Source organism: Manacus candei, unplaced genomic scaffold (assembly GCF_025592945.1).
Source record: "Manacus candei isolate 608988 ecotype Guabito, Panama unplaced genomic scaffold, ASM2559294v1 h1tg000011l, whole genome shotgun sequence".
NCBI lineage: Eukaryota > Metazoa > Chordata > Aves > Passeriformes > Pipridae > Manacus > Manacus candei.
This window is the reverse complement of record NW_026138059.1, coordinates 4,583,924-4,609,151: the sequence shown is the minus strand read 5'-3', so window position 1 is coordinate 4,609,151 and position 25,228 is coordinate 4,583,924. Positions and strand designations below refer to the sequence as shown.

At 45.2% G+C, this 25,228-nt stretch overlaps 1 protein-coding gene across 2 annotated transcripts; it reads right to left on the bottom strand.

The window, feature by feature from the left end:
* Positions 1 to 14,184: 14,184 nt before the first annotated feature.
* ODC1 (ornithine decarboxylase 1) lies at positions 14,185 to 24,780 on the bottom strand. 2 transcript variants are annotated; one of them, XM_051778326.1, is made up of 11 exons: positions 24,580 to 24,780; positions 21,417 to 21,565; positions 21,077 to 21,250; positions 20,736 to 20,908; positions 20,312 to 20,446; positions 20,075 to 20,156; positions 19,659 to 19,742; positions 18,243 to 18,405; positions 18,043 to 18,155; positions 17,555 to 17,769; positions 14,185 to 14,664 (listed from the first exon to the last, which is right to left on the bottom strand). In XM_051778326.1, exons 2-11 carry the CDS (start codon positions 21,516 to 21,518, stop codon positions 14,523 to 14,525), a joined length of 1,383 nt encoding a protein of 460 aa, XP_051634286.1. In that variant the 5' UTR covers positions 21,519 to 21,565; positions 24,580 to 24,780; the 3' UTR covers positions 14,185 to 14,522. The 2 variants fall into 2 exon arrangements, with proteins under 2 accessions (XP_051634286.1, XP_051634285.1); XM_051778325.1 differs by having other exon boundaries at positions 21,417 to 21,562.
* Positions 24,781 to 25,228: the final 448 nt, after the last annotated feature.

Below are 25,228 nucleotides of genomic sequence, written 5' to 3'. Positions count from 1 at the left end.
CCGATCCATTATGCAGGGCACCCTTTATTCATATTCGAAGGTTAAGAACAGCCATCGACTTTAATGGTCCAGTGGGCAGACTGGCATTTTGAGCTCCCTTGGTTGCACCGTGGCAAATACATTGCTGATGAACCCGATAATTGCTGTTATCTCTTTTGGGAGGAGAGATGCTTTATTGAAAAGTAGGAATAGAGTGGGAGAAAGAGAGCAGAGCGTCTCTCTGTGTAGAAGCTTTGGAGACACTGCCGTCACTGGGAGCAGTGTCCCTTGCAAGCAGACCTTACCTGTTGCCCACCTGTATCAAGTGTGATGGTTTGGATGCAGACACACTTCTGAACACTCTTCCATGATCACTGTGGTTAAAGGGCACCCACTGTGTCACCAGAGGGTCGTGTTAATCCCATGTCACACAAGTCAGAAACCACTGGCCCGAAGGTGGCATGGAGCTGTCCCAGTAGCAGCCTGGTGTCTTCAGGGATGGGGGGGCAAGGCCATAACCACCAGTTGGGCAGGTTATTTTAAGAGGTAAACAGCAGGCTGGCTCTTCCTGATGGAGGAACAATTTATCCCAAACAAGATCTTTACTGGTTGGGCTGTCACTAGAGGGAATTGCCCCTCACCTGAAGGTGAGAAGCAAGGTCCCCTCCTTGCTCCTCTCCACACGCTTTCCTACACCTTGGTGTTTGTTGCTGCTGGGGCTTGGGTGGGTCAAGACTGACACCATGGATCATCCTCAGCTCCTTCAAACCCACCCTACCTGTAAGGCTGTAGCTCTGAACTCATCTTTGGTGTCTTCTCTGCCTTGTACCTGGCACTGGGAGCTGCATCACTAAATCTTTGGGCACTGTCAGCTCACAGCTGTGCTCCCAGGGCTCCCACCCCATCACATTTTTACTTTTCCAACCAGTGCAACTGTTTTGCCTGGGACCTTGGCAGCTTCTTTTGCCTTAACTTTTTTTTCTTCTGCCTAAAATGTTCCAAGCAGCAGTATGGAACTTGGTGCAGAAGGCAAGTCATAACTTGACACAGTCGATCTCAGATATATTATAGCAAATATGACAAATTACATCCCGGGTTGTTTGCCTCTGCATTCCTGCTCCTGTCACCAGGCCATTCTGCAGGTATTGAGGTGTAAGATATTTAGAAGGTGTGTAGATAGTGGCCTTTGCAGTGTTGGGCTAATTGTTGGACTCTGTGATCCTAGAAGTCTTTTCTAACCTGATGATTGCATGATATACTGTGAGTCTGAAATCCCAGCCCTGTGGCCTTGCATGGTTCTGCTCTAGCCTGTCCTCACTGACAAGAGCAGCCATGTATTTTTTCTAGGTACTAAAGTACCTCTAATGCCTTCCTTGACTTGTTTGCCAAAAAAGATGCAAACTGCCGTGTCTCTCTGGTATCTTCATTTTGGGTTCATGCAAGAAGAAACACCTTCTTCCTGTGTGGGGTTTGGGTTATAGCCAGTCCTGTGCTGAGCCTGCACCCGTGGTTGAGAACTCCAGAAGAGGTATCTGGCAGGCAGTCTCTCCTTGTCATGTCTGCAGGACCCTCATTGCTTCCGAGAACTTTTCTACTGCATCTTTGCTTTGGCAATGCCTGCAGGGACAGCCACCCTATGTGACCATGAGATCCCCTGCTGTGGATCTGTGGAGCAGGGCTGGGATGTTCCTCACCCAGGTCTTAAACCAAACATTTGAATAACGGGCAAGCATCCAACAAGAGAAGTTGAGCTTGTTTGTAGAAACGCTGAGGTGCCCAGGCTCAGAGGAGAGTGTCAGCTACCTCATATCATTAGGATATTGGCCCATCCCCTCTTATGGAGAAACAAAAATGGTACAGACAATCCTCTGCCCAAAGTTGGAATTTGTCTTCCATTTGGGCTGTTTCTTCATGAACAAGATGTCTTTTTGAGGAGTTTTTAAAGTGTTTTGGGAGCAGCGAGGGAAAATGCCATGTTCTGAGCATCACAGCATGGAGCTGGGGAGTGTCATCCTCTCAGGGACACTGTGAGCCCTCATTTGCTGCAGCCAGCAGGAGCAGCAGGGTTCCCATCTCCAGCTCCCCCAGGATTGCTGTGGGGACCATTGCTCTCCCCTCTAGTGCAAAAGTGCAGTGGCAAAATAGTGGTAGGAGAAGAGATTCCCTCTCCTCCCACCAGACCCAGCTGGTGTGAGTAAACACCCTACTCCTGGGGCTGCAGCAATGACTGAACACATATATTTTTCCTCTTTATTCTTTTTTTCAATATTTTTCTGGACCATTTTCAGGGCAAATTTCACTGCTGAGCAGATGCCATGGGCAGCAGGTGCAATGCTGGCAGCTGGTTCCTCAGGGAAGAGGTGAGTGCAACGACTGCCTTAATATGCCATTGATGATGAGGAACAAAACATGAACATTGCACACACTTTTCCTTGGTGAAAATAAAATAAAGTCAGCTAATTTCAATGTTAGTGTTGCACAACCATTGTTATTCCTTTGCTGCTTTCCTGATGAATTATTAATACTTGGAAGGTCCATGATAAGCAGGCTCGATGCCTGCTGGAGGAGATGGTGTCACCACTGTGTGAGTCTGGTGACACCGAGGAACAAGGCTGCCTGCACGTTGTGGATAGTACTGATGGCCTAGAAATGGGTTGCAGGTGCCAGAGTCCCCCCACACTGTGCCATCCTCCATCTCGCCAGCATCATGTGTGGTGACACCCAAGTGATCTCCTGCTGCCAGACACCCTGGCCACACTGGGGAAATGTGGTCTTTGGGGAAACCGGCTTTGGTAGCCCCCTGTGCCCCACCTGGGGAGCCTTATGGGCTAAAGATAATCATGTGTAAGAAAAGAACTTCATTTTTAAGCAGGAGTGGCTTAAGTCAGCTTAAAAGCAGCTGTTGAACCCTTCTGAGCTACTTGGCAGGGGATTCCACATCCACTTCTCACTGAGCTGCTGGTGCTATCAGCCACCCTTCAGACATGCCACCAATAGTCCTCTGTGGGACCTGCTGACAGCTGCATTGAATAGCATGGCTATTCAGGCAGGCCCCTGTGAGGTTCAAGCTCTCCCGTGAGGATCTCAAAGTCCTTTGGGACCAAGACATCAAGGGCCACATTGGTGAAACCTGGAGGACAGCTTGCCAACTCCAAATCTGCCCAGACCTTTAATAACTGCCACCACTGCTGCTGGAAACTATTTAAAAAAAAAAAGAATAGGGAAAAGAGATTTTTTTTTTCCTTTTTTTCCTTCAGTGTGATGCTTTGCTGTGATGCCTGTGAAGGGAGATGCTGGCCACCCTGACTGCACCTCCATGTGGCCCTTCCTGTGCCCACCTCATGGTACTCAAGGTGATGCTTTCCAGACAGCAGAGGTCAGGGCCACCTCAGTTACTGTGACAACACACAAAAAGGAGCCAGGAGTTTAATTTTTTTTTTCTTTCAAAGCAAAGCAACTTGCTTGAAGAAAAACACTTTCTATTTTGGGTGACTTTGCAGCCCCCCCATGTTCACCTTCTCTGCACAGTTCACAGCATTCATGATGGACAGGATGCTTGAATGGGACAAAATATCCCTGCCAGCAGCACGAGTGAAACCATACATGGGATGGCCCAGTGAGGAGGCAATGGAAGGGACCAAAGTCCTCTTTTTCTCTGCTCTGTTCTAGCAATAAGTTTTTCTCAAGGCACTTGTGCTTTGCACTGCCCTGCAATTTTGGTGGAGTTTGACTGAGAATACAGGGAAAGGGACAAAAGGGACTGTGAAGGACAATTATAATGGATTTTCATATTCTGGTAGCTGATTCTCAAGGCTCACAGACCATTATTCTTCCATCAGCCAGCAAGGTGTGTGCTGTTTCTTGCATTTTCACCATCGTTCTTCTAGTTTTAATTTCTTCTGTGCCAGCTGCTTTTGTTAAACTTCTTCCACCCAGCTACAAGTTTCAGTGCTTTTATGTGGTATGTGTTTTTAAACTTCCTTTTCACGCTTGAGCCAGCACCAATTGACGGTGACTCCTCCAGCAGCCCATGCTTGCTTGGTTTGGGTGTCCCACAAATCTCAGCAAGTCTTCTCACAGCTGAACCTGTGGGCAAGCAGCAGGAACTGGTGGCAGCCACATGTTTTTCCAGAAAGATCTCCTGCTCCTGGGTTTCCTGAAGAAGATTTTGCAACCAGAACCTTTCGCACAAATGCGAAGTTCAGCAGCAGCATTTAGAAACAAGGGAGGGGTGAGTAGGCATGAGAAAGAGGATGGGACTTGCAGTGGGAGCTGAGCCTGTGGTGGGGTGTGTGGACATGCTGGCAGATCACCCATAGAGGATTTAACACCATTAAGCAAGGGGACTTTCTTGAAAGTGTCCACCAGCTGATACCACCAGCAGAGCATGAAGCTGATAGCACTGGCAATGTGGTTCCTTTCTGCATTACTTTATACTCACAAGCACTTTCCTAGTGATAAAGCTAAATATCCTGCCTCTGAGTTTTCCTTGTTCTTCCCTGGGATGAGCAATTCCTATCTCTGTCCTAAAGCATGAATCACTTCAAAATCTTCACCTCCATCAGCACCACAGCTCTATCTTAAAGACCTTTTCTGAAGCAAGACTTCTAGTCGATTCCCTCCTCAGTAATGTGATTTAAATAACCCTTCAATCACTAGTCATTTCCACACCTTGTGGCAATAAAGACAAATTAGCACCTTAAATGAGAGAAAGGTCCTTCTAGGAAATGGATTTAATTTCTAATGGGTTTTTGAGAAGCGGCTGCCAAGCTTCAATCAGTCGGTTCCTCTGCTGCGGATGTGTGAAGGAAAAGGGCACAAAGAGGAAAAAACGGCGCATCCCTGTGTTGTGCATGACATTCATATAGAAAACCAGTTTCTGAGTGCTGGAGGAGGTAGCTGGGGTCTACCTGGGTGTTGAAGTCATCCCTGCCTGCATCCTGCCTTCACCTGCACCGGAAGCTCACAGCCACAGTGAGTGGGTTTTTCTGGATTGCCCAGCATCCTCTGAGATTTCAGTGCTTAATCAAAAGGTAGTTGGGAACAAGCCCCAAAGGGTGAGGTATACTGCTGGTGTGTAGCCAACTGCATCATTGAACAGTGGTGAGATTTACCCTCCACCTTGCCTTCAGGTCATGCCTTTTCCTTAAAAATATGGGGAAATTATTTTTAATGTAAAAACACAAACCCAACAAACACAACACCAAATTATTATTAGTATTTTTTTTAATGAGTCCAGGGCATAGTTTGAGGAACTCCAAACCAGTAAGCCCAATGTCTGAACCAGAAAAAAAAAATTGATAGAAGCTATAGCAAAGCTGTAAGTTATTGCAGATGCTAGGATAAGTGTGATGTATAAAGGGAAGAGATAAAATAGGCTTTTACAAGTGGAAGTTGTGCCTGATAAATCTGTGGTCTCTGCAGGAATGAAGAGGTGACACATTCTTAAATGGTCTGAAAAGGGATGGATAGATAGACAAATAGAGTGAGATGAAGTTTGCTGGTGATACAGGATTGTTTAGGATAATTAGAGATTATGCTAAGTATTGCAGAAGTTTTTCTCCCTATTGATAATGAATGAGGTAATAAAGCTACCCATTATCTAAAGCTTAGTTAAGTCACCTTATACTAACTACAAGGAAAAAAAAGGAGTCTAAAAAACAGTACTTTTAACTACTCATACACTTTGAGGTCCAAATTAATATGATATTGGGATTACTTTGGACAGAAGTCTAAAAATATCAGCTCAGTGCTCACCTTACAAACTTTTGGGCAGTCTTGTGGTAAGGATGTTACTGACTGGGTAAATGGTTCCCCAAGCACCGCACACATCATGTGTGGGTACAAGAGCCTCCAAAACCTCCCTCTCTGCTCTGGCACAGTGTGTCCTCCCTGTGCAGTCTGTGTGACTGTGTGTGCCCTTAGCCCCTTGCTAGACAATTTAAACTTTGAAGCTCTTTGCATGGCAGCTGGTACCCAGCTAAATCATGTACAGTGTCAGCCATACCCGTGTAGACCAACAGCAAATGGCTTCACAGCTGCCTAATGCGGGCAGGGAACATTATGATCAGCTCCTCTTGACCCTGCAGCTAATGCAGGCCAGTGAATCTGCCTTGGTAATTTGTGTACCAGGATTGTACCTTTGGCCTGAGGCTGGAGATGATGCTTAACATCTGCCACTGGACTCCTGAGAGTGACGTCAATACTCTTTTGTCCTGAGTCTGGTACCAGTTCAGCTGCATCCATCTCTCCCAAAGATAAATTATACTTTATTGCATGATATTGCTCAGGACAGAAAAAACCTCTCATTAGGCACCAGCAATTCAGCACTTAACACTCATAGTAATAAGAGCTTGATCGGGGCAGCTTTTTGTCCCTTTCCACTTTGTCTTTCCTTTTCCCCTTTCTGCCTGTGCAGGCTCTCAGAAAGCACAGAGGGATTGGCAGAATGGCAGAGGATGTTTGCAAAGTGTCCTTGGGCATTACTGGGGACAGTAGAGGGAAGCCAGGCCAGCAGAGATGTGCTCTGCCTTGCTGCTTCCCCACTGGTATCCTCTGCTAAAGCAGGGTGGTTTTCTCAGGAGACAACATCAGCAGGAGAAACTCAGGGCCTCTCCTAGGGCATGTCTTGGGGTGTCTCCAAGCCTCAATTTACACCCAGACTAAGCTGTCCAGCCCTGGGTATGGGGTGACCTCCACTTCCCACATGCAATGCAAGGCACTGTAAGACTTTTTTCTCCAGCCCTCCTTGAGCCATGAGGTGCTTGTGTGGTTTTGAAAGTGGGCATGGGCAGGAGTGCAGGGAGCTGGGCACAGCTGAGCTCATCTCCTGCAGAGGTTTTTAGGGAGCCCTCACTGTACCAACCTGTCCTCATCTCTCAGCTGTAGACACTCCAGGGAGTCTCTCTGCTGTGTCCCACAAACCCCTGGACTTGCTGGCAATGGGCAGAAGGACATCGAGAGCTGCTGGCAACCCACCTGGAGGGAGGCATCCTGGGCAGGCTACGCTGGGCCTTTCTGCTCTGACCTCTTCCCTTCCTACTATCTTCCCCCCAGCTCACAAGCCCAAGATTTAAGGAATTATGTTTTCCCTGCAAGCTCTGTTTCCTTCTCAGCTTGCCCCAGTGATGGTCAATTTATTTGCCGATAATACAGAAATTTCCTCTCTCCTCCCAAAAATGAAGTGTGCAGGCAGTAACCACAGCCTTGGGAAGGCCTTGGAGCTGAAGGCCTTAGACTGCTGAGGAGCAGGTGGCTGCAGACACGACTCCCAGTTTGGGGATGCAGGAGGGTGCGGGAGAAACAAGGCCCTAGCGCGGGGTGCTGCTGCCATCTAGCCATGCCCTGCCTGCTCAGCCCTCACCCGGGCGACCTTCTTCGGCTATTTTCTGTGCAAGTTTCTACTCCTCTGCATCTTTCTTCTTCTGATCCACCAAGGAGAAGGTATCTTTTAAGGTCTCTTTGTTTAACCTACCCTTTCCAGGACTGCTGCCACAGCTGCTGCAGGGCCGGGGCATGCATCAGCTCTGAGGTCACATGAGAGCAGGACATGCTGGTTGCTCTCCCCTGCTCCCCATGGGTATCTATCCAGCTTGCTTGGTTCCTTCCACTGAGTGAGAATCACCTCTCCTAGGGGAAGACACCTTTCATGCCCTGATGCTGGCATGGATATTGGATTCAGCAGCTCTCCCACCACCCTGCTCAGTGTCCTAAACCTGAGGCTGGGAGTGGGTCTCTGATGCCATTTGCTCCCTGCAACATCTGTACCTCTCGACTGACCCAGGAGGAGAAGCAAACGGTGATCAGCATATTCAGCTGGGGACACATGAAAACTGCTTTAAGAACATGAGAAGCCACCTTAAAAGGGTCAGGGCTCCCGGGTGAGGAACCTTCTTCACCCCATGGAGAAGGATGAGGTTCTTTCCTGTGCTCCAACAGCCTCACTGTGGCTTTGGTTTAGCATCCATCACCAGTTCTTCCCCCCTACTTTTTCACTTTTTTGAGGCAGGTCCTCTTCCCTCAGCAGCTCCTCAGAGGCTGCTGCCCAGTTTAGATCCATTTTAGCACTGGCGAACAGGCCCCTCACCAAGCAGAGCCCCACAAGAGGGAAGGCAGCCAAGGAGCTGGTAAGTATTGGCAAAACCCATTGCTGGATTGAGGGGACTGTGCTGCAGGGCTCAGCCTCACTAATGGCACTGCCAGACCTACTGGGGAGCAGGATGAGGACAAGAGCACTGGGATTGGAAGTGACTTCAGGAGATCTCTAGGCCAAGCTCCTACTCCAAGCAGGATCAGTTGCAAGATCAGCCCATGGTTGCTCAAGACTTTGACCCATCAGGTTTCAAAAGCCTCCAGAGATGGAGCCCGGCCAACCCCACCAGTCCTGGTTGTCCCCATGAAGCAAGTTTCTCCCTGCACCCTGTCTGACACCCTGGTTCCAGCTTGGGTCCACTGGCACTTGACATTGGCAGTCCTGCAAAGCTGCTCTACAGAAGATGGCATAAATTGGTTCCATGCACTTACTCCAATAAAAAAACCCTGACAACAGCAAACCTAAATTAACCCCAGGAGCGAGAGAGGAGAATAGAAAACATCACAGAAATAGCTACTGAAAGAGCCAAGACTCAGACTGGGCTCCAAGCGGGAAGCTGGAAGCTGACAGGACATTTGAGGTAACAGCCTTAATAAATAATTTAAAAAACCTTAACTCTTTTTGAAGTTTTCTGTGTATTAAAAACCTCAAACCCTCTGTTTTCCATCTCTGTGAATGGATGGGATGAGAGCTTTGTTTGGTTGGGGTTTCTTTGAGCTGTGCAATAGCTTAATTATTACTTTGTACATACTTTTCCCTTGTACTTTCTTATTTGCATTTGTTCTCTCTAATAACATCTCACTCATACTGCGGTCTAACATTGGGAGTGTGGGATTCATTTGAAAGCTTTCCATTTTGCTCCTTTCTTCCACCCTCCCCCGCTCTGAGACAGGGTTTCTTTGATGCTTTTTTTTTGAGCTGAGCTCCATCTTGTGGGCATTCTCTTGTCCTTAGAGGATCTCCTTTGGCTTGGGTCAGAGAAACATCACCCACTTTGCTTGCAATCAAGGATAACCATAGAATCAATCACAGAATATAAAATGGTTTGGGTAGGAAGGGACTTTAAAACTATTTCCAGCCCCCCTACCGTGGGCAGAGACACCTTCCACTAGACCAGGCTGTTCAAATTCCCCACTGGAGGGTGAAACCCAAATGGCAGAAGCAGATGAGTGTTTCTGCATAGCACTTGCTTCCTGGAGAGTTTGGGAGCCATCCTGGCAGGGTACAGGAGGAATCTCCCTCCCCTGAATCAGCAGTCTCTGGCAAGTTGGATTTTCTTTTGCTTTTCACTTCAGTAAGATGCTTTAATGGTTTAATGCGAGTTTTGACTGCAGGAAAGTGGGAAACTCATTGCTGAGAAATATTTATTGAACTCTTATGGTGAAATGCTGTTGCTTCTGATGAACTATAGTTAGCAGCAAGTGACTGGAGTTCTTAAACAGGCTTTTTTTTTTCTTTAATTTATGAACATAATAGATGATTCTATTCTTATCCTCACAGTAAGGGCAGCAGCACCTCTGTTTTCTTACTGAAAACTGCATCCACGTTATCCCATTCAAGCACTGCAATCCTCTTCTTTGCAAGATTGTCAGTGTCTTTTCCTTCACAGCTAGTGAGCTTAGTAGCCAAATATAAAAGGGTGATGCTTAAGCCCACTGAATGTCCAGATCCTGTTCTTCTCACAAGGTAGGGAACAGCCATTTAAGGACAGATGAAATAATACTTGTGATTGCAAAATACTTTGGGAATTCTTTGTACTGAGTTACTGCAGTTGCCCTTCCTCAGCTCGTATGCAGTGCTTGCTGAGTTCTCAAGCTACATATTCTGACTCTCCACTTCCCTAGCAATGATAAGGTGTTGGTAGACACCCAGCTGGAAGCACTGGTCTGAAAGTGTCTCTGCCTTTCCTTCCTCCCTTGAATTGCTGCACAGCCTGTCTTTGGCTGCTTTCTGGACTGGAACATGGCAGTTGGCTCAGTACCACAAAAGCAGGGTGAACCAATTAGTCCTTTGCAAAGCACTCTGAGAGCATGAATTGAAGAGACTATAACTGGAAGGCATTTCTTTTTTGTGGGAATACTGTGGGTGAGACTGGGACCAGCTCCCTAAAGTGAGTAGAAAAGGAAGGGTTGAATTCAGCATGCTAATACTTTTGTCTTTAGGCACAGACTAACAAATGGAGGCAAATTGTTGCTGCAGTATAAGCATAAAGAAACACAAGCAAATAAGGGTCTAATATTTATTGGACTGTAGGGATATTTGCAAGACTACATGGACACACGCAAGACTGCAGTGTGCTCCCCTGAGGGAGCTCCCATCCTTTGCCAGTAATACTCATGGCTTCTCCTTACTGAAATGGAGGGAACTCGGGGGCCAGTGTTGTTCATGCACAACGCACTCACCTTCACGTTAGCCCTTGGACTCACACTGCAAAGGGCAACATCTTGGTGGTCATGCCCCTCTGGATGCTCCTCATCACCCTTCCAAAAGTGGCACCACTGTGGTTTAACTGCTCTAAACAACTTCTGTACTGAGGACTACAAATCAGCTCAATAGCAACAGCAATAGCAATAGCTTGCCAAAATGTAAGTCCCAGCCCCGTATATGCTCCCTGTTCTCAATGTACTTTCAGGGTAGTCAAATACAGTGTTTTAACTACTAAAGACAAATTTGAACTGGAGGCATTTGTGACATGGGTACTGAAACTGCCTTCAAACTGTAAAGAAAACCAGGTGACGCATGTCAAAAACAGGGACACTTCTACAAAGCAAGTTATTCTCATTTCTTTTGGTACTGATCAGTGCTTCTTCCAAGAGAAAATGAAAAATAATTATTCCAATGATTGATGATCCTTTACTTTTTGTCAGTTAAATAACATTTAAATTCATCAATTAAATAACAATTCATCTAAGCTCCTCTTGCAATACTTGTGGATAATGATTTTTTTATTTTTTTGTGGAAGAGGGTTGGTTTTGCCCTGGAAAGCAAGCTGTCCACTTCAATCTTACTACAAATTGGTGCTGTGTTTAGCTATTTAAATGATAGTACTTTCTGGCAATGAGGTCTATGACAGAAGAGCTCTCTCCAGCCCCAGGCTCGTTCCTGAAGCTCCTGCTCCTGAAGGTGGAGCTGTGGGGTCCTGGCTCAGCGCTGCTCACAGCCCTTTGTTTCTCTGCTGGTGAAAGTGAGGCAGACTTGACTCTTCCAAGGGGAATCCTTCACTGACACTTTTTCTGCAAGGCCTGCGTTGTAGCCTACAAGTTAGCAGCTTAAAAATTAAAATGTGAATGAAATGCTTATTCAACGAGACAAGGAAAACCTGCCCCACAGTACACTGCCATCAGCAACTTCTCCCCTCATCCCTTAGTTTCTCTCAGTCTGTTTCAGTATTCTTCAATCTCTCCTTAAAACATTCCCACCTTTGATTTTCCATCTGGTGTAATTTCATAGGATCAGTGTTTCTCAACTTTTTTGGTGTATGAAACTACATTTGCACCAAAGGATGTCAGGTGAATGTATAGCCACATGGGGAGTCACATAAGGTCTCAGCTTGATCTGTTTTAGAGCTCAAGTTACTTCACTGCTCAGAAAAGAGGAATGTGGTGATGAGAAGCCACCTCAGGCAAATGTCTTGGTATTTGCCTTAGATATCACTCCTTTTTTGAGTGATCCCAAGAAAACCAACACCATCATCAACAGTGCCAGGGAGTGGAGTGAGTTCCAGCCTCAGCAGGAGCAGGAACTCCACAGTCCCTGCAAATGGGCCAGCAAAGCCCCGAGTGAGACAGACAGCAGCATACAGAGCAAAGTCAGCATGGAGTGAACTGAAAGGCTATTCTTGGCTCCAGCTTTAATATTTGTTAAGCTAATTGTATCAGACAGATGCAGCTGATCTCAATTTTTCTGGCATACAGCTCCTCCCTTCCTCCTTATCAGACAAGCTTGCCCCAAGGAGGAATAATTAAGATGTGCAGTTAGAACAACTGGAGCAAAGGCTTTAATGGCCCAAAGGGCCATCAAAGGGAGGTCAAACTAAACCATGAGCTCATTGCTTACTTTTGTTACATCTTTGCTGTCCTATACGGCGCTTGCTCCAGCTTCCAGTAGGAAACGTATTTCCCTAGTGGGGAGCATAGGGAATTCCCACAGTCACCCTATGACCAATTCCTGTCACTCAGGGTGTTTTAAAATCAATTAACAAAGTGGAAATGAACAACTAAGATTCTATGGAAGCCAGGAGCAGGGCAGCTATGTGATGAAGGATATATACTCAGTATCTCAAAGCCCAGAACATCTGCTCAGCATAACCCAATTTGAGAAAGTCGTCTTTCTTAAAAACACACCACCATTACTGCAAATATTAATTATTCCCTCAAGTACTAAAAGTCTGTTAGCAAAATCCATTGCTTTTTTTCCACACAGAAGATGCTTCAGATTAGCAGTTTTTAAACACTTGTTAGACATGTCTTACAGAGCATAAGCCAAGTCTACAGCACACCTGCCACAGAAGAGAAAGGTAAAGAACTGTGGTCAGCTCAACCAGCCCCAGCCTTCAGACAGGCACGCTGACAAAGCAACTACATCTCCTTTGGACAACTACAGGTTCTCAAAGAGTACTTTTTGTGCATACCTGTTAGGTGTTTTCCACAGTTAAATGCACTTGGCTTTTCTAGGGCAAGATTTAGATGTGGAATTTTTACAGTACTAGCATTTGGTTACCATTCACTACTTTTGCTTTCATGTTAAGAATCATTAAGTTTCTAGATGAATTTGGACAAGCTAAAGGAAACCCTGATTTGGATGCAGGGACTTTCTTTGAGATTAAAGCTATGGCTCCACTGTGTATGTACTGAAGTTTGTTGTATACATGAGAATAAAGGTGAGTGCCATTTCAACTGCAAGCTTGAAGCTAAGAATAAAGCAAAAAAAAGTCACTTCAAGAGACTCAGGAATGAGCTACCATCACTTCTGTTTATATCCTACTAGTTCAGCTAGTGGAGCGTACAGTCTCAGTTAAAAGCACAGAGTGGAGGCTAAACATTGTCTTTCACAGTTGTTTGTAAGAAAACAGTCTTATTTCTCATATTGCTAGAGCCACTGTTTCTATCATCAGTGCCAATCCTTGGACAACCCTTTAAATTTTAACACTTAGTCTAAGTTAGCTTAAGCTTTACATATTTACACATTAAGGTTTTCTTCTTTATACATCAGGCATTTGCTATGCCATGCCTGGAGTCCAGGACCTTCTGGCAAATGGATCAGATCCAGCTCTAGGACCAATTAATTTGTCAGGAACATTTTCCAGTTTTAGTGCAACAAGTGGCAGCAGACTAGCATCAGGTTAAACAAGAAGTCAGAATGTTCTACTTCAATAAGCAGACTCCCTATTTTTTCATCAACACACCCTGTATTAGCTCCCAACACTTACTGCTTAGTGCCATCTACCACATTTAATCCAAAGTCAGAAGGGCAGTATGTATTTTCATAACATTAAATAAGAGCTTCTAATTGTATTGCACGTACCAAAGATGTCAAGTCCCATTTCTTATCTGTTTTATACTAAAGCCCTAGGCAACATGGGTCAGAGAGCTAGTCAGCCACAGAGTTTCAGCTTCTTAAGTTTTCCCATAACATATTTTAGTTCTTGCACACATAACAAGCAGCTTGTCAGTGGCAGTCATGGAGCCTTGTGCTGTATTCTCTCATTAATGACTAGATGTGTTTAAACAGGCATCAGTCCTGGCCACAGCACTTATAGACTAACTTACTAAAACCAGCACTGCACTGAACTTGCAATAGGCAACTGTGTTAAGTCCACGTTCAGTAGTGAAAAACGAATGCAAATCCACATGAATTCACACAGTATTCAATTCATTGACAGTCAACCTTTTTCTAATCATATATGAAAAAAGACACAGTTTAGTTTCCCTACCCACTGAGGGTTTCCTTCACTTCTGAGAAAGTTGGGAGGGGCAATGGTAGGGGAAATAGCAAATGTGTTACTCATTTATTAAGAAATTCTGTGCTCACAGCATCTGGTCTGCCTTCATACATGGTATAAGAGCCAGCCATGACACATTAATTTTTAACAGATTAACCAAACACAGGACCAGTTATTTCAATATACTTTATTTTAAAACAGGTAGGTCACAAAGCACTAAGCTTAGCCCGTTCTGCCATACACAAGCTACAAATACTTGTTTGACAGTTGAGGGTCAGTCTTTAGTAGCATACATGAAAAGTGAATAAAAATCCATATAAAACAATATTCAAATAGTTTCCATAGGAACACAGATAATTGTGACCCATCTCCTAGTTATTTTTTTGTTGCATTTATGCCAAACCTAAACTTTAAAAAAACCACTTAAAAATCCTAGCAAGAATTAAGTTAATGGTCCCCCAAATGCCCTAAATTCAATGACTAACCTTGCAGTTAATTACTAAATATTACCTATACATTAATACTAGCTGAAGCACAAGTTGCTGGATATTCAATTCCGCTTTCCCAGGCACAAGAGAGTGGCAGACTAGCAACATCCTGCTCCTCCACTTCAGCTAGGAACCCTTGCTCCTTGATCTGCTGCATTAGTTGCCTAGAAAGAAAAAAAGAAGAGAAAATCAAAAAGTGTTTCACTTTAATCTGCCTAAAATAGTAAGCAAGGTACTTTTTTTTTTACTGTCAGGGAGTATGAAATCAACTTTTTATTCATCACCTACAATTCAGACATTGTATTGTATTCAGGGGGAAAAATAAAAATAATAAAAGTAGAATCCATGCAGGTCACTTGTGGCTGCCTAGGTTTTAGGTTAAATGTCAATACCAAGCTAGTTTCACCACTTCTGTGTAGGATTTAGATCTGAAAAGATGCATCTATATACCTGCAGCTACATCTGTATACCTCATTCTATGCAATTTTACTGACTTAGTTCTCAGTAGTTCAAAATTTCTGTCCTGAAAATCCCTGACAACTTGACTATCTCTTATCCCACACCCTCACATTCCTAGGTAACTTGAATCAAGTAGAAGTATGGATGACAGGCTAGGAATGTAAACAAGCTGACCAGTGAGAACTTTTCAACTCCTTCCATACTCAGATGGGTTTTGGATTAAAAGACAACATCAGAAGAACCTCAGTTGACTGAGTTTTTGGACTTAGCTCATAGATTCATAGAATGGTTTGGGTTGGAAGGGGACCTTGAAGATCTAGTTCCAACTCGCTGCCACGGACAGGGACACTTTCACTTAGACCAGGTTGCTTAGAGCACCATCCAACCTGGCCTTGAATACCTCCAGGGATGGGGCATCCACAACTTCCCTGGGCAACCTGCTCCAGTGCCTCACCACCTTCATAGTAAAGAATTTTTTCCTAATATCTAATCTAAACCTACTCTTTTTCAGTTTGAAGCCATTCCCCCTTGTCCTGTCACTACATGCTCCTGTAAATAGCCTTGTCCCATTTTTCCTGTAAGTTCCCTACAGGTACTGGAAGGCCACAATTAGGTCACCCTTAAGCCTTCTCTTTTCCAGGCTGAACAATTCCAATTCTCTCAGTCCTTCCTCACAGGAGAGGTGCTCCATCCCTCTAATGAACTTGGTGACCCTCCTCTGGACTCGTTCCAACAGGTCCATGTCCTTCCTGTGCTGGAGACCCCAGAGCTGGATGCAGCACTCCAGGTGGGGTCTCACCAGAGCAAAGGGACAGAATCCCCTCCCTCGATCTGCTGCCCACACTGCTTTTGATCCAGCCCAGGACACATTTGGCTTTCTAGGCTGCAAGTGCACATTGCAGAGTCATGTCCAGCCTCTCATCCACCAGCAACCCCAGGTCCTTCTTGACAGGGCTGCTCTCAATCTGTTCAAACCCCAGCCTGGACTGACACTGGGGGTTGTCCCAACCCAGGAGCAGCACCTTGCACTTGGTCTCATTAGACTGCGTGAGGTTCTCATGCACCCAGTTCTCGAGCCTGTCTAGGTCCCTCTGGATAGTATCCCAACCTTCAGGTGTGTCAAAAGCACCTCTCAGCTTGGTGTCATCTTATAGTTCTAGTTATTTTAGATATGCATGGCAAAGAGTTGTGCTACTACCTGGCTCTTCATGTACTACGAGCTTTTACTTAAACATGTAATCATCTTGTCCTTTATCCTTCAGTTTCTAGCCACAAATTTAGTTGTACACCTCTATAACATTAGATTACACACCAAAAGACTTTCACCTGGCCTAGAAAGATCTGCACCGTAATCTCATTGACGCATCGCCCTCAGTTAAGGGCCAGCTTATATCACAGAATTCTCTTGCCAACAGAGAAAACACAGGCAGTGACATTGAGCTGAAAGAGGGCTGTGGCCTTGGATGACAGTTATGTCTGCACAGTTAAGCTCAGCATGCCTCAGACCAAGTATTAAATTTTAATAGAAACCTAATGCTACAGAGAAAAAGCTAATTATTCCCCTGCAGAGCAATTTTTAGTTCAGTTCTGGAGTCTTATAGGAAATCTAAAAGCTTCATTTGGTTTAAAAAATGCTTCAGTTGACAGGAGATTTCACTAAGGGAAAGCAACAATAGTGCTTTCTTTTACTAGCCTCGCTTATAGAGGCAAGGCTAGTAAAAGAATGGAGAAAGCTTCCTCTTATTTTCATGGCAGGAATTTCCCTGAACTTAAGGACTTTCAATGAATTTGAAAGTAACCCAACAGCAGAGCTAATAATGCTTTAGGGTAACACTGCTGCCCAAATGCCCTCTGCCAGTGTAGTAGGCAGATGTCAATACAGAGGTAAGGGCTTCCTCTTACAGAAAACCCCGCTTTTATAGAAGGTGCAATCCATTAACTTGTCTTGCACAGAGGAGCACCCAGGTTACTTTAAACTACTGTTTAAGGTGCAATTGCACAGTATCCCTGCACTCAAGAGGTGTTCCTGCTTTCTTTGGTTACCTGTTTAGTAACTTCCTGTGGAGATCTAGCACTCTGCACTGAGCAATGAGCCAGAGCTCAACCTAAACCAAGGAATAGCTCTCAAATAAACAGACAGATCATACTGTGAAGCAGCACTGTTAAGTGTTCTGCAGTCAGGATTTAGCAAGCTACCAACTTATCAAGACAATATATTATTAGAACTGTGATTGACTGGTCACAGAAGCTAACTGTAAAGAATTCATAATGATTCTGTATGTTGTGCCAAAGCAAAAACACTAGACAGAAGCCCAAATTAATGAAAACTTCTAACATTACCCCTTTAAAAGCACCTCTCCTGGAAGGGTGTACATCAGAGAAAAGAGTAAATTACCAGCGCCAGCATCGCTCTAAGCACACAGCAAAAACCTTCAAAGGCACTGCCTTCTTCCACACCAGCAGGTTTTGGCACCAGAGAGCTATGGCACCAAAACTATGGCTCTGCTTGTTGACAGGTAGCCAGCTGACATGGACTACTCACTACAGTCATCTGTATCAAAAGCACTGATGGATCAAGATACTTAAGTTACTAACCATGCAGGTCTTGACATCACATAGTGTATTGTTGGTCTCTGGAATCCATTGAAAGTAGAAGCTGCTGCAACAGTATAGGCACCCATGTTTTCAAACAGGATCCAGTCACCAACTTGCAACTCTGGCATATTGAAACGCTCAACAATACGATCTAAGCCATCACAGGTTGGTCCCCATATGCTGCAGGAGTAGCAGCTGTCATCTGGCTTAGGCCGCTGAAGGAAAAGTGGAGTATAATTATTTGACTATCAAAACAGAGCTCCCCATGATTAGTATAATATTCCATCTTGTAGAGAGGAGGAGGAAGAGCTGTTTGCAAATCCTTCTTCACCCTTGGTTTTGAATTAATGCTACTGCATGCTTCATAAGTTAAATACCAAACTCTGGCAACATGAAGGGAGCAGTGAACTGAGAAGTGACTGCTGTGACAAGGATTCTCCTACATCCATGATACACAGTTAGTATGTGGTACTTCTGAATAGGCATACCTTTTGCAGAACTGGTTTAACATGTGCATGATCATACAAGATGCAGTTGAACGAACCATAGACTCCATCATTCACATAGTACATAAGAGTTTTGTCATTTGCATCATCTTCATCTGAAAGAAGTTGAGACACCGTTAGGAGAATGCTTGGGCAGAAACACATAGTCGGCTAGAACTAAGACTAGGTCTAGATTTACATACCATCAGAACCTGTTTGCTCCTTTAATACAATTTTCTTTGCAATGATGTTGACTGCCAGCGTGAATGCTGATGCAACATAGTATCTTCCTGGTTCTGCAATAATATTTACTCCAGAATCTGAAGGGAAGTATTTATCCAGTGCTGGGTTGATTACACTTGTTATCTAGGGAAGAATTAGATGCCAATATTAGAATTTCAGCAGTTACTCAGCTGCTATTTTAGAAGCTTGAAATGAAGTCAGACTCTTAGGTACACGATGATGTACTGGTCGAACATGTAGCATCTATTAACACCTGTTATAATCTCTAGTGATCACTTTTGCTTTATTTTCCCATTCAAAGTCTTGTTTGTGATTAAATTTACACAAAGCAACAAAAGCAAACATCAATTGCAGCTTAATATTTAAGTGACAAAACAACTCATGTTTGAGTCTAAAGAAAATCACCATTCCTAGACTCATTAAACCAACATTAATGCCCTGCAAGTTCCCACTCTTCAAAATTTGATTTCTAGTCCTCTTGTAGTTCTCCTAGTTATGCAATATTCCCCATCTTACTGCATCCTAAAGAAGTCATCTCACAGGATTTGAAATTCAGTTGCCTTCATCAACAGTTATTTCCAAGTTCTGAAGTTACCATTAAGCTGCCTCCAATGGCAGCATGGCTGTATATTGCCATGGAGCCCAAAGACAACATCATTTGCACTTAATGGCAATACTGCACTATGAGAAGCCAGTCTTCATTAGGAAGTATTCACATGTGCAACAATGTTAGCCCACAGTATTAGCAAAAAACTCATTTTGTATAACTTACTGTCTCCTTGTGTTAATATGTAACAACATTTAACACTGCCTTAGGTTAGAGGGGTAGGTGTTGTGACAACACTGCTTTAAAGTGGAAGTCCTATAAATATCCAGGCCCCTTGTTCTTCTGAAAGCAGAACTATTTTTGTATGAAAGCAGACTGGAGAACACTGGAGATCAATTTATAAATTATCCAAAAGCTAGTTCTAAATCAAATCAGACACTGATCTAATTTGCTGCAACCCATAAGGGCAGTGTGGGTTCAGGACTACCTTTTCACCCTATTTGGGAGCAGTGCCAATCCAGACAGTTTGAAGTACAGTATCAACTTGAAGAAGTTTAAGACAGTAAGAATTAAGCCTGCAATTAAACCCTGCTTTCCAAGTTTGAGATCTCTGCATGTTTATGCAGTCATTTAGCTAAGTATCTAATGAGTTCATCTAATTTTTAGTTTTCAGATTAATTCCTCTTTTCCTCCAAATTACATTTCTGACCAAGCAGACACATTCTTGCAAATGTGTCTGCATACAAACAGAAAAAGCAAGATTTTGTTTAATCCAGATTAACATTCAAAAAGACTCCACAACCTGAGAATTTTTTTAGAAATGCTATACCTCTTCAAATTTAAGCTTGACATCTTCAGAGCCAGGGAAGCCACCACCAATATCAAGCAGATACATATTGAAGCCAAGTTCAGCCTAAAATGAGATTATTGGCAACATGGTCAAGAAATCAGTTGTTAATTTATCATTTTAGCTTAAAAGGTAATGTGAAGTCATTTCATTAATATTTGGAACAGAGATAACTCATCATATTCAAGTAATAGTCACTTCAGTAGGAGCTGCCAATTTTAGTGCATCTGTAGATGAGTTTTACCAAATTGGTCAAAGTAAGCCATCAAGCCCTCAAAAATTCCAACATGAAATCAGTGACTTAGCCAGCTTTTTTAACCCCGTAACACATTCACACTTGATTAACTTTTGCCACAACAGCTGATCAGTAGTTCCAGAGAAAGTAGAATTAGACTTACTCCCATATCAAACACACAGCGGGCATCAGAAATGGCTTGAACAAAGGTCTCTGGGTCTGTACATCCACTTCCAACATGGAAACTGTGAAAAGATAAAAAATATCAGTTGCTACTTGGCAAATTAGTCAAGAAGCCTTGTATAAACTCATGTCATCACATGCAAAGGCATCTCTGTCCTTAGGTAGACTATTTAAAGAAAACTTCTTTAATATGACTATTTTGACATTATCAACTCACCTAACTCCAACAATAGCAAGCTCAAGTTCTTTTGCACGTTCCAGAAGAAGCCTGCTAGTCTTCAATGTAGCTCCAAATTTAACGCTCAGACGACAAACTGCTTTGGAGTCATCAGTTGTAATGCGCAAGACTAACCTAGAAATAGGAAAAAATGAGGAGTTAAGTTTCAGTAGAACAGACATCATTATCAGGCAGCTATGACCTCAGCGTGAGACTGAGCTTAAAGATACAAGCTTCCCTGCCTATCTCTTCCTAATGTGCCACTAAGCTATACAGGATTAGATCTCACTGGTCAGAAGTATGTTTATTTTCTCATAATTTTGCAGCCTATCTTATCTAACAAAGAACAAGTTTCAGGTAACAGCAGATGTTTCTGTAACTTGGGAACCCAAGGAAGAATTATAGAACAATTAGCGTGACTTACTTGGCTTTTGGATGGGCCCTTGCAACTTTCATTAGTTCTACTTCACTATCAAATGTCATCATCTGTACACCACTGCTGGCAGCATGTTTGATTTGAGATACTTGTTTGCAGGGATTTGCATATATTATTCTCTCAGATGGTACACCAATGCTCTGTACCAGCTGTATTTCCGTCTGAAGAAAGAAGAGATTATACTTGTAAAACATATTTCTAGATGGATGATTAAAGTAATCAGAACAATAAAAGCGGCATCACCTGGTTATGCTTAATCTTACATAAGCACATCTTGTAAAGCTGAACATATACTAACATCACAGATCAGAACATAGTCAAGATCTTACCTTACTGGCGCAATCAAATCCTGCACCAAGCACAGCAAGTGTCTTCACAACAGCTTTGCTGTCGTTACATTTTACGGCATAGAAGGGGGTTACCCGAGGAAGGGCCTTATGCCATCTCATGTGCTTCTTCACAATATCCCCGAGGTCAGCAACATAAAAGGCATCTTTATCATCCTAGAGCAAACACACATCTCAACGTTACAAACAACAGATAACAGGACAAGCCTAGAGGTCAGCATTTGAGAAGGCTGCCTTGAAGATCATTTGCAAAGACAATTTGTTCCATTAGTTTATAAGTTTGTAGCATCATGAAATGTAGTGGTTTTCCCATCATACTTACAGAAGATGACACTTCATTTATCTTTTGATCAAGGATGTCCTTGGCAGTAAAGCCTTCATCAAGGAAGGTCAACTCAAATTCTTCTTTGCTGAAGTTACTCATGATTTCCAAGATTTCAGATTTACGTGGAAGGATTTAAGTATGACCTGCTGAGAAAAAAACCACCCAACATTAGTTACTTCATTTAAATTCATATGGTTTACATTCACTACTTCACTTGGATTCATATAGTCATTATATGACCACTACATTGTGCTCCTATCATTTACAATTATACAATTCCTACAGTTTTCACTAATAGCTGCATAGATTGGAAACTTGCATAATTGACAGAACAGATGTAATCAGAACCAAGGAGGCATGCCAAAATACTCTTTCTAGCTGGAAGGCAAGTTCTTCTCTGTTCAGCAACTGTTTGATGTACTCAACACATTCAAAGAAAAAAGCAGTCAAACAAATACTGTCAGATACTATTAGTCTAGCTCCCTGGAAGCTTCTGTCTTTTTCTTCACCCCCACATCAATACTATGGCTAGTGTCTATGTACCACTTTTTTTGAACAACTCTTAGCACTATTTTAGCTTGTCAGTTTTGGGACAAAGAGTTTACTTGTTTCTAAACAGAGAATCCTAGAATGTTACTGACTTCTGAGTAGTAACAACTCTCATTAGGTCCAAGCCAGGTAAATATTTGGATTCTCACTGCAGTTCAGACTATGCATAAAGCAGACATGAGATATGGGTTTTCCCTGAAGTTACTCTGTTGGTGGTTAGAGCTTCCCTGTTCTACTCATGACCTCCAAGCTCCATGAAAATCTCAGCTGTCAAGAGTGGCAGATACACACTAGGAACTGGTTCCTAACTCTGACCTGCAGACAAAGTCTTAACAGTGATCCCAATTAGCACTTTAGAACAGGATTTTACAGCAGTCCATTACAAACCTTCATTGCTAACAGAAATCTATCTCCCAAGCAGAAAGTCCCTTGAGAACCAGAACTAAAGAGCAAAAGCACATTCCTCTGCCATCCACGACCTATGAAGCAAGTCTGTGGCAAAGTGTATGTGCCATTCTTTTACTGGGTAGCCCAAATAGAGAATGACAGCCTACTCCATGAAGCCCTTAAGCAGCGTGTGCTACCTTTTTAAGATCTCGGCATTGCAAGTGACTCATAGGGAAGATATGGTCTCATGTAACGGGATCCAATCCTCTTCCTTGCCTCAGCATTTTTTACACTCAAACCAGTTATACAGATTTTGACTGAAAATTATGCAAACTCTGAACTATTCACTAATCTTTAGTTACATCACTATTCACTCTATTTGCAAAAAGTCTGGCTATAAATCAATTGAAAAATAACATTTTATAGCTGTTACAGACTAACAAGGTTCTAAGACCTACAGAATCATTCACTCCGTACACTGTGTATAAGAAAATTCATTGAATTTTATTTAGTGATAACTTTGAAAGATGAGCAATCATTTCAACCTTCAGAAACATATGGCACCTGAACTGCCAGTGTCAAGAATTCCTTTGCGTCTTTTGATCATTTCTCACTTAGAGATAAATCAAATTTAAGATTCAAGCTAGATTAAGCTTTGACTCTAATAAATCCAACAATCCATTGAGCCTCATTCCCCCCCGCTCTCATTCACGTGCAGTGATAATTCTCCCACAAGCTGGATTAAAGTCTTCTCTTAAAAGCCTCTCTGGGACCCTAAGAAACAGCAAATTAAACACTTCTCAGGAAGGTGCTTCTTATTAAGGAGAAGATACATCATATAGGACTTGCAGCTTCGCAGAAAGGAGTTCAGGGACTTCTAGTTGTGGTTAAGAGAAGTGAACACCATCAGGATGAATTTAGTTTAATTTCCCCTCTGCAAAGAACTGTATGAACAGCACTTTTCCTATTAACATCTAAAAGGGAAATTACTTTTACTGGCCACAGCAGATTTTGTTAAGAAGTTCTTGCAAGTTTTCCATCTCCACCTCATTGCACAATTTTAACTACAGTGTAATTACACAGAATATAGGCAGAACATGATCACGTAGGTGCAAATTGTAGCCTCCCAAAGTACATTTCTATTTGGACTGCGTGCAAAGTGTCTGCAGCTCCCCAGAAGAAAGGTAATTTTTGCTCATTTAGAATTTGTTCTCCAGAACGTTCCCTTATTCAGCAGCTGTATTTAGACAGAGCTGAGTCATGCGTGCAGGCTCTGTACTCAAATAGCCAAGCTGCGTCTAGAAAAGGTGCCCGAAGTGCTCCCGACCCTGCAGACCGCTGCAGGCACGGAAGGGGCTCACTGACGGTCCTTCTCCCTGCGCAGCCATATGGTCCCTGCGCGGAGCCGGCACCCGTCCGGGCTGGGGCTGCCCCAGCCTGACACTGCGGTTTCTCTGCCCCGGGGGGCACCTTCATCACAGCCCACCCACCTCACGCCGCGGTTGGGCCCCTACCCGAGACCCCGGGGGGATCAGCGCCCCGTGGGAGAAGGGCTCCCTCCCTCCCCATCCCTGAAGGGGTTAAAGGTCAGGTTGGATGAGGCTCTGAGTAGCCTGGTCTACTTGAAGGTGTCCCTGCCCACGGCAATGGGGCTGGAACTGGATGATCCTCCAGGTCCCCTTCCAACCCAAACCATTCCATGATTCCCTCCCGCCCCAGGCTGGGTCCCGCCGAGTGGGGGGGGGGGGAGGGGGGGCACAAGGGCGAGCCGCCCGGCCCAAGGGCGAGCCCGGGCGCCCCAAGCCCTGTTCCTGCCACGCACCTGCCTCTCCCCACCCCGGAAACAGCCCGGCGGCCACGGCGGGGCCGTCCTTTCCCCCGCTCTGGGGACGCGCCGCCAACACTCTCCAGGCGAGCGGGCGAGCTCTCCTGGCCCGTTCGCAGCTGCCCGGAGCCTCCCGGCGGCCCTGGGGATTCCCCGTGCCCGGCGGCAGCGCCGGCGCCCGGCCCGGGCCGCGCCGCTTTGGCAGCGACCCCGCAGACACGTGGCTCTGCGCCGGCCGCTTCCTCCGCTCGCTCCGCTCCCGGCACAGCCCCGCACATCCCGGCGCCCGCTCCCGGCACAGCCCCGCACATCCCGGCGCCCGCTCCCGGCACAGCCCCGCACATCCCGGCGCCCACTTCGCTCCCGGCACAGCCCCGCACATCCTGCCGCCCGCCTCACCTCGGGCAGCGCTGGCAGAGCTGCTGTCAAGCCTCGGCGGCGGCAGATCCCCTCGCTCCGAGCCGCCTCCTGCTCCTCCTGCGAGCCGGGCGCGGTGCGCGGAGCCGGGCGGGAGCGCCGGGCCGGCTGAGGAGGAGCGGGGCCGGCAGGGGCGAGCGGGGCGCCGCGGCTGACAAAGCTTCGCCACGGCCGCCGCGCTCGTATTTATAGCGCAGCGGCGTCGCTGTGGCAACGCACCAGCTCAAACCAGCCGCGATCGGCTGGGACCGGGCGCGCTCCCACCGCCGCTATTGTGACGTGTGGCCGAACATGCGCAGGGCGCCGCCCGCCCCGCCCGGGCCCTGCTGTGCCGTGAGGGTGTCGGGGCTCTGCGGTGCCCCCCCGGGCCCGGCCCCCGCCTCCCATGTCCCCGTGGGCCCGCCCAGTGCGGGATCCACCTGCGGAGTGATGTGCGCGACCCCCCCAGCCCTGCCCGCCGCCAGCAGGTGCACGGCTGGCGCCGCCCCCGCCCCCGGCTCGGTACCCCCGGCTCGGTACCGCTGCCTTAGCGTGAGAAAGCGGCCGCAAGCGATGTTTTTAGCAGATGCTGGAGGAAGGCACCACTGAATCAGGGGACCCCGAGTGTCACACCCGGAGTGTCGGGGGGGTG

What these genes read in the sequence shown, in the direction of transcription:
- ODC1 (XM_051778326.1), bottom strand. Translation starts at nt 21,518, where the DNA reads ATGAGTAACTTCAGCAAAGAAGAATTTGAGTTGACCTTCCTTGATGAA. An exon ending in CTTGCTATTGTTGGAGTTAG is followed by an intron (nt 20,157 to 20,311) that starts GTGAGTTGATAA and finishes ATCTTTTCACAG; the next exon opens with TTTCCATGTTGGAAGTGGAT. An exon ending in GTGATGTCAAGACCTGCATG is followed by an intron (nt 14,665 to 17,554) that starts GTTAGTAACTTA and finishes TTTTCTTTCTAG; the next exon opens with GCAACTAATGCAGCAGATCA.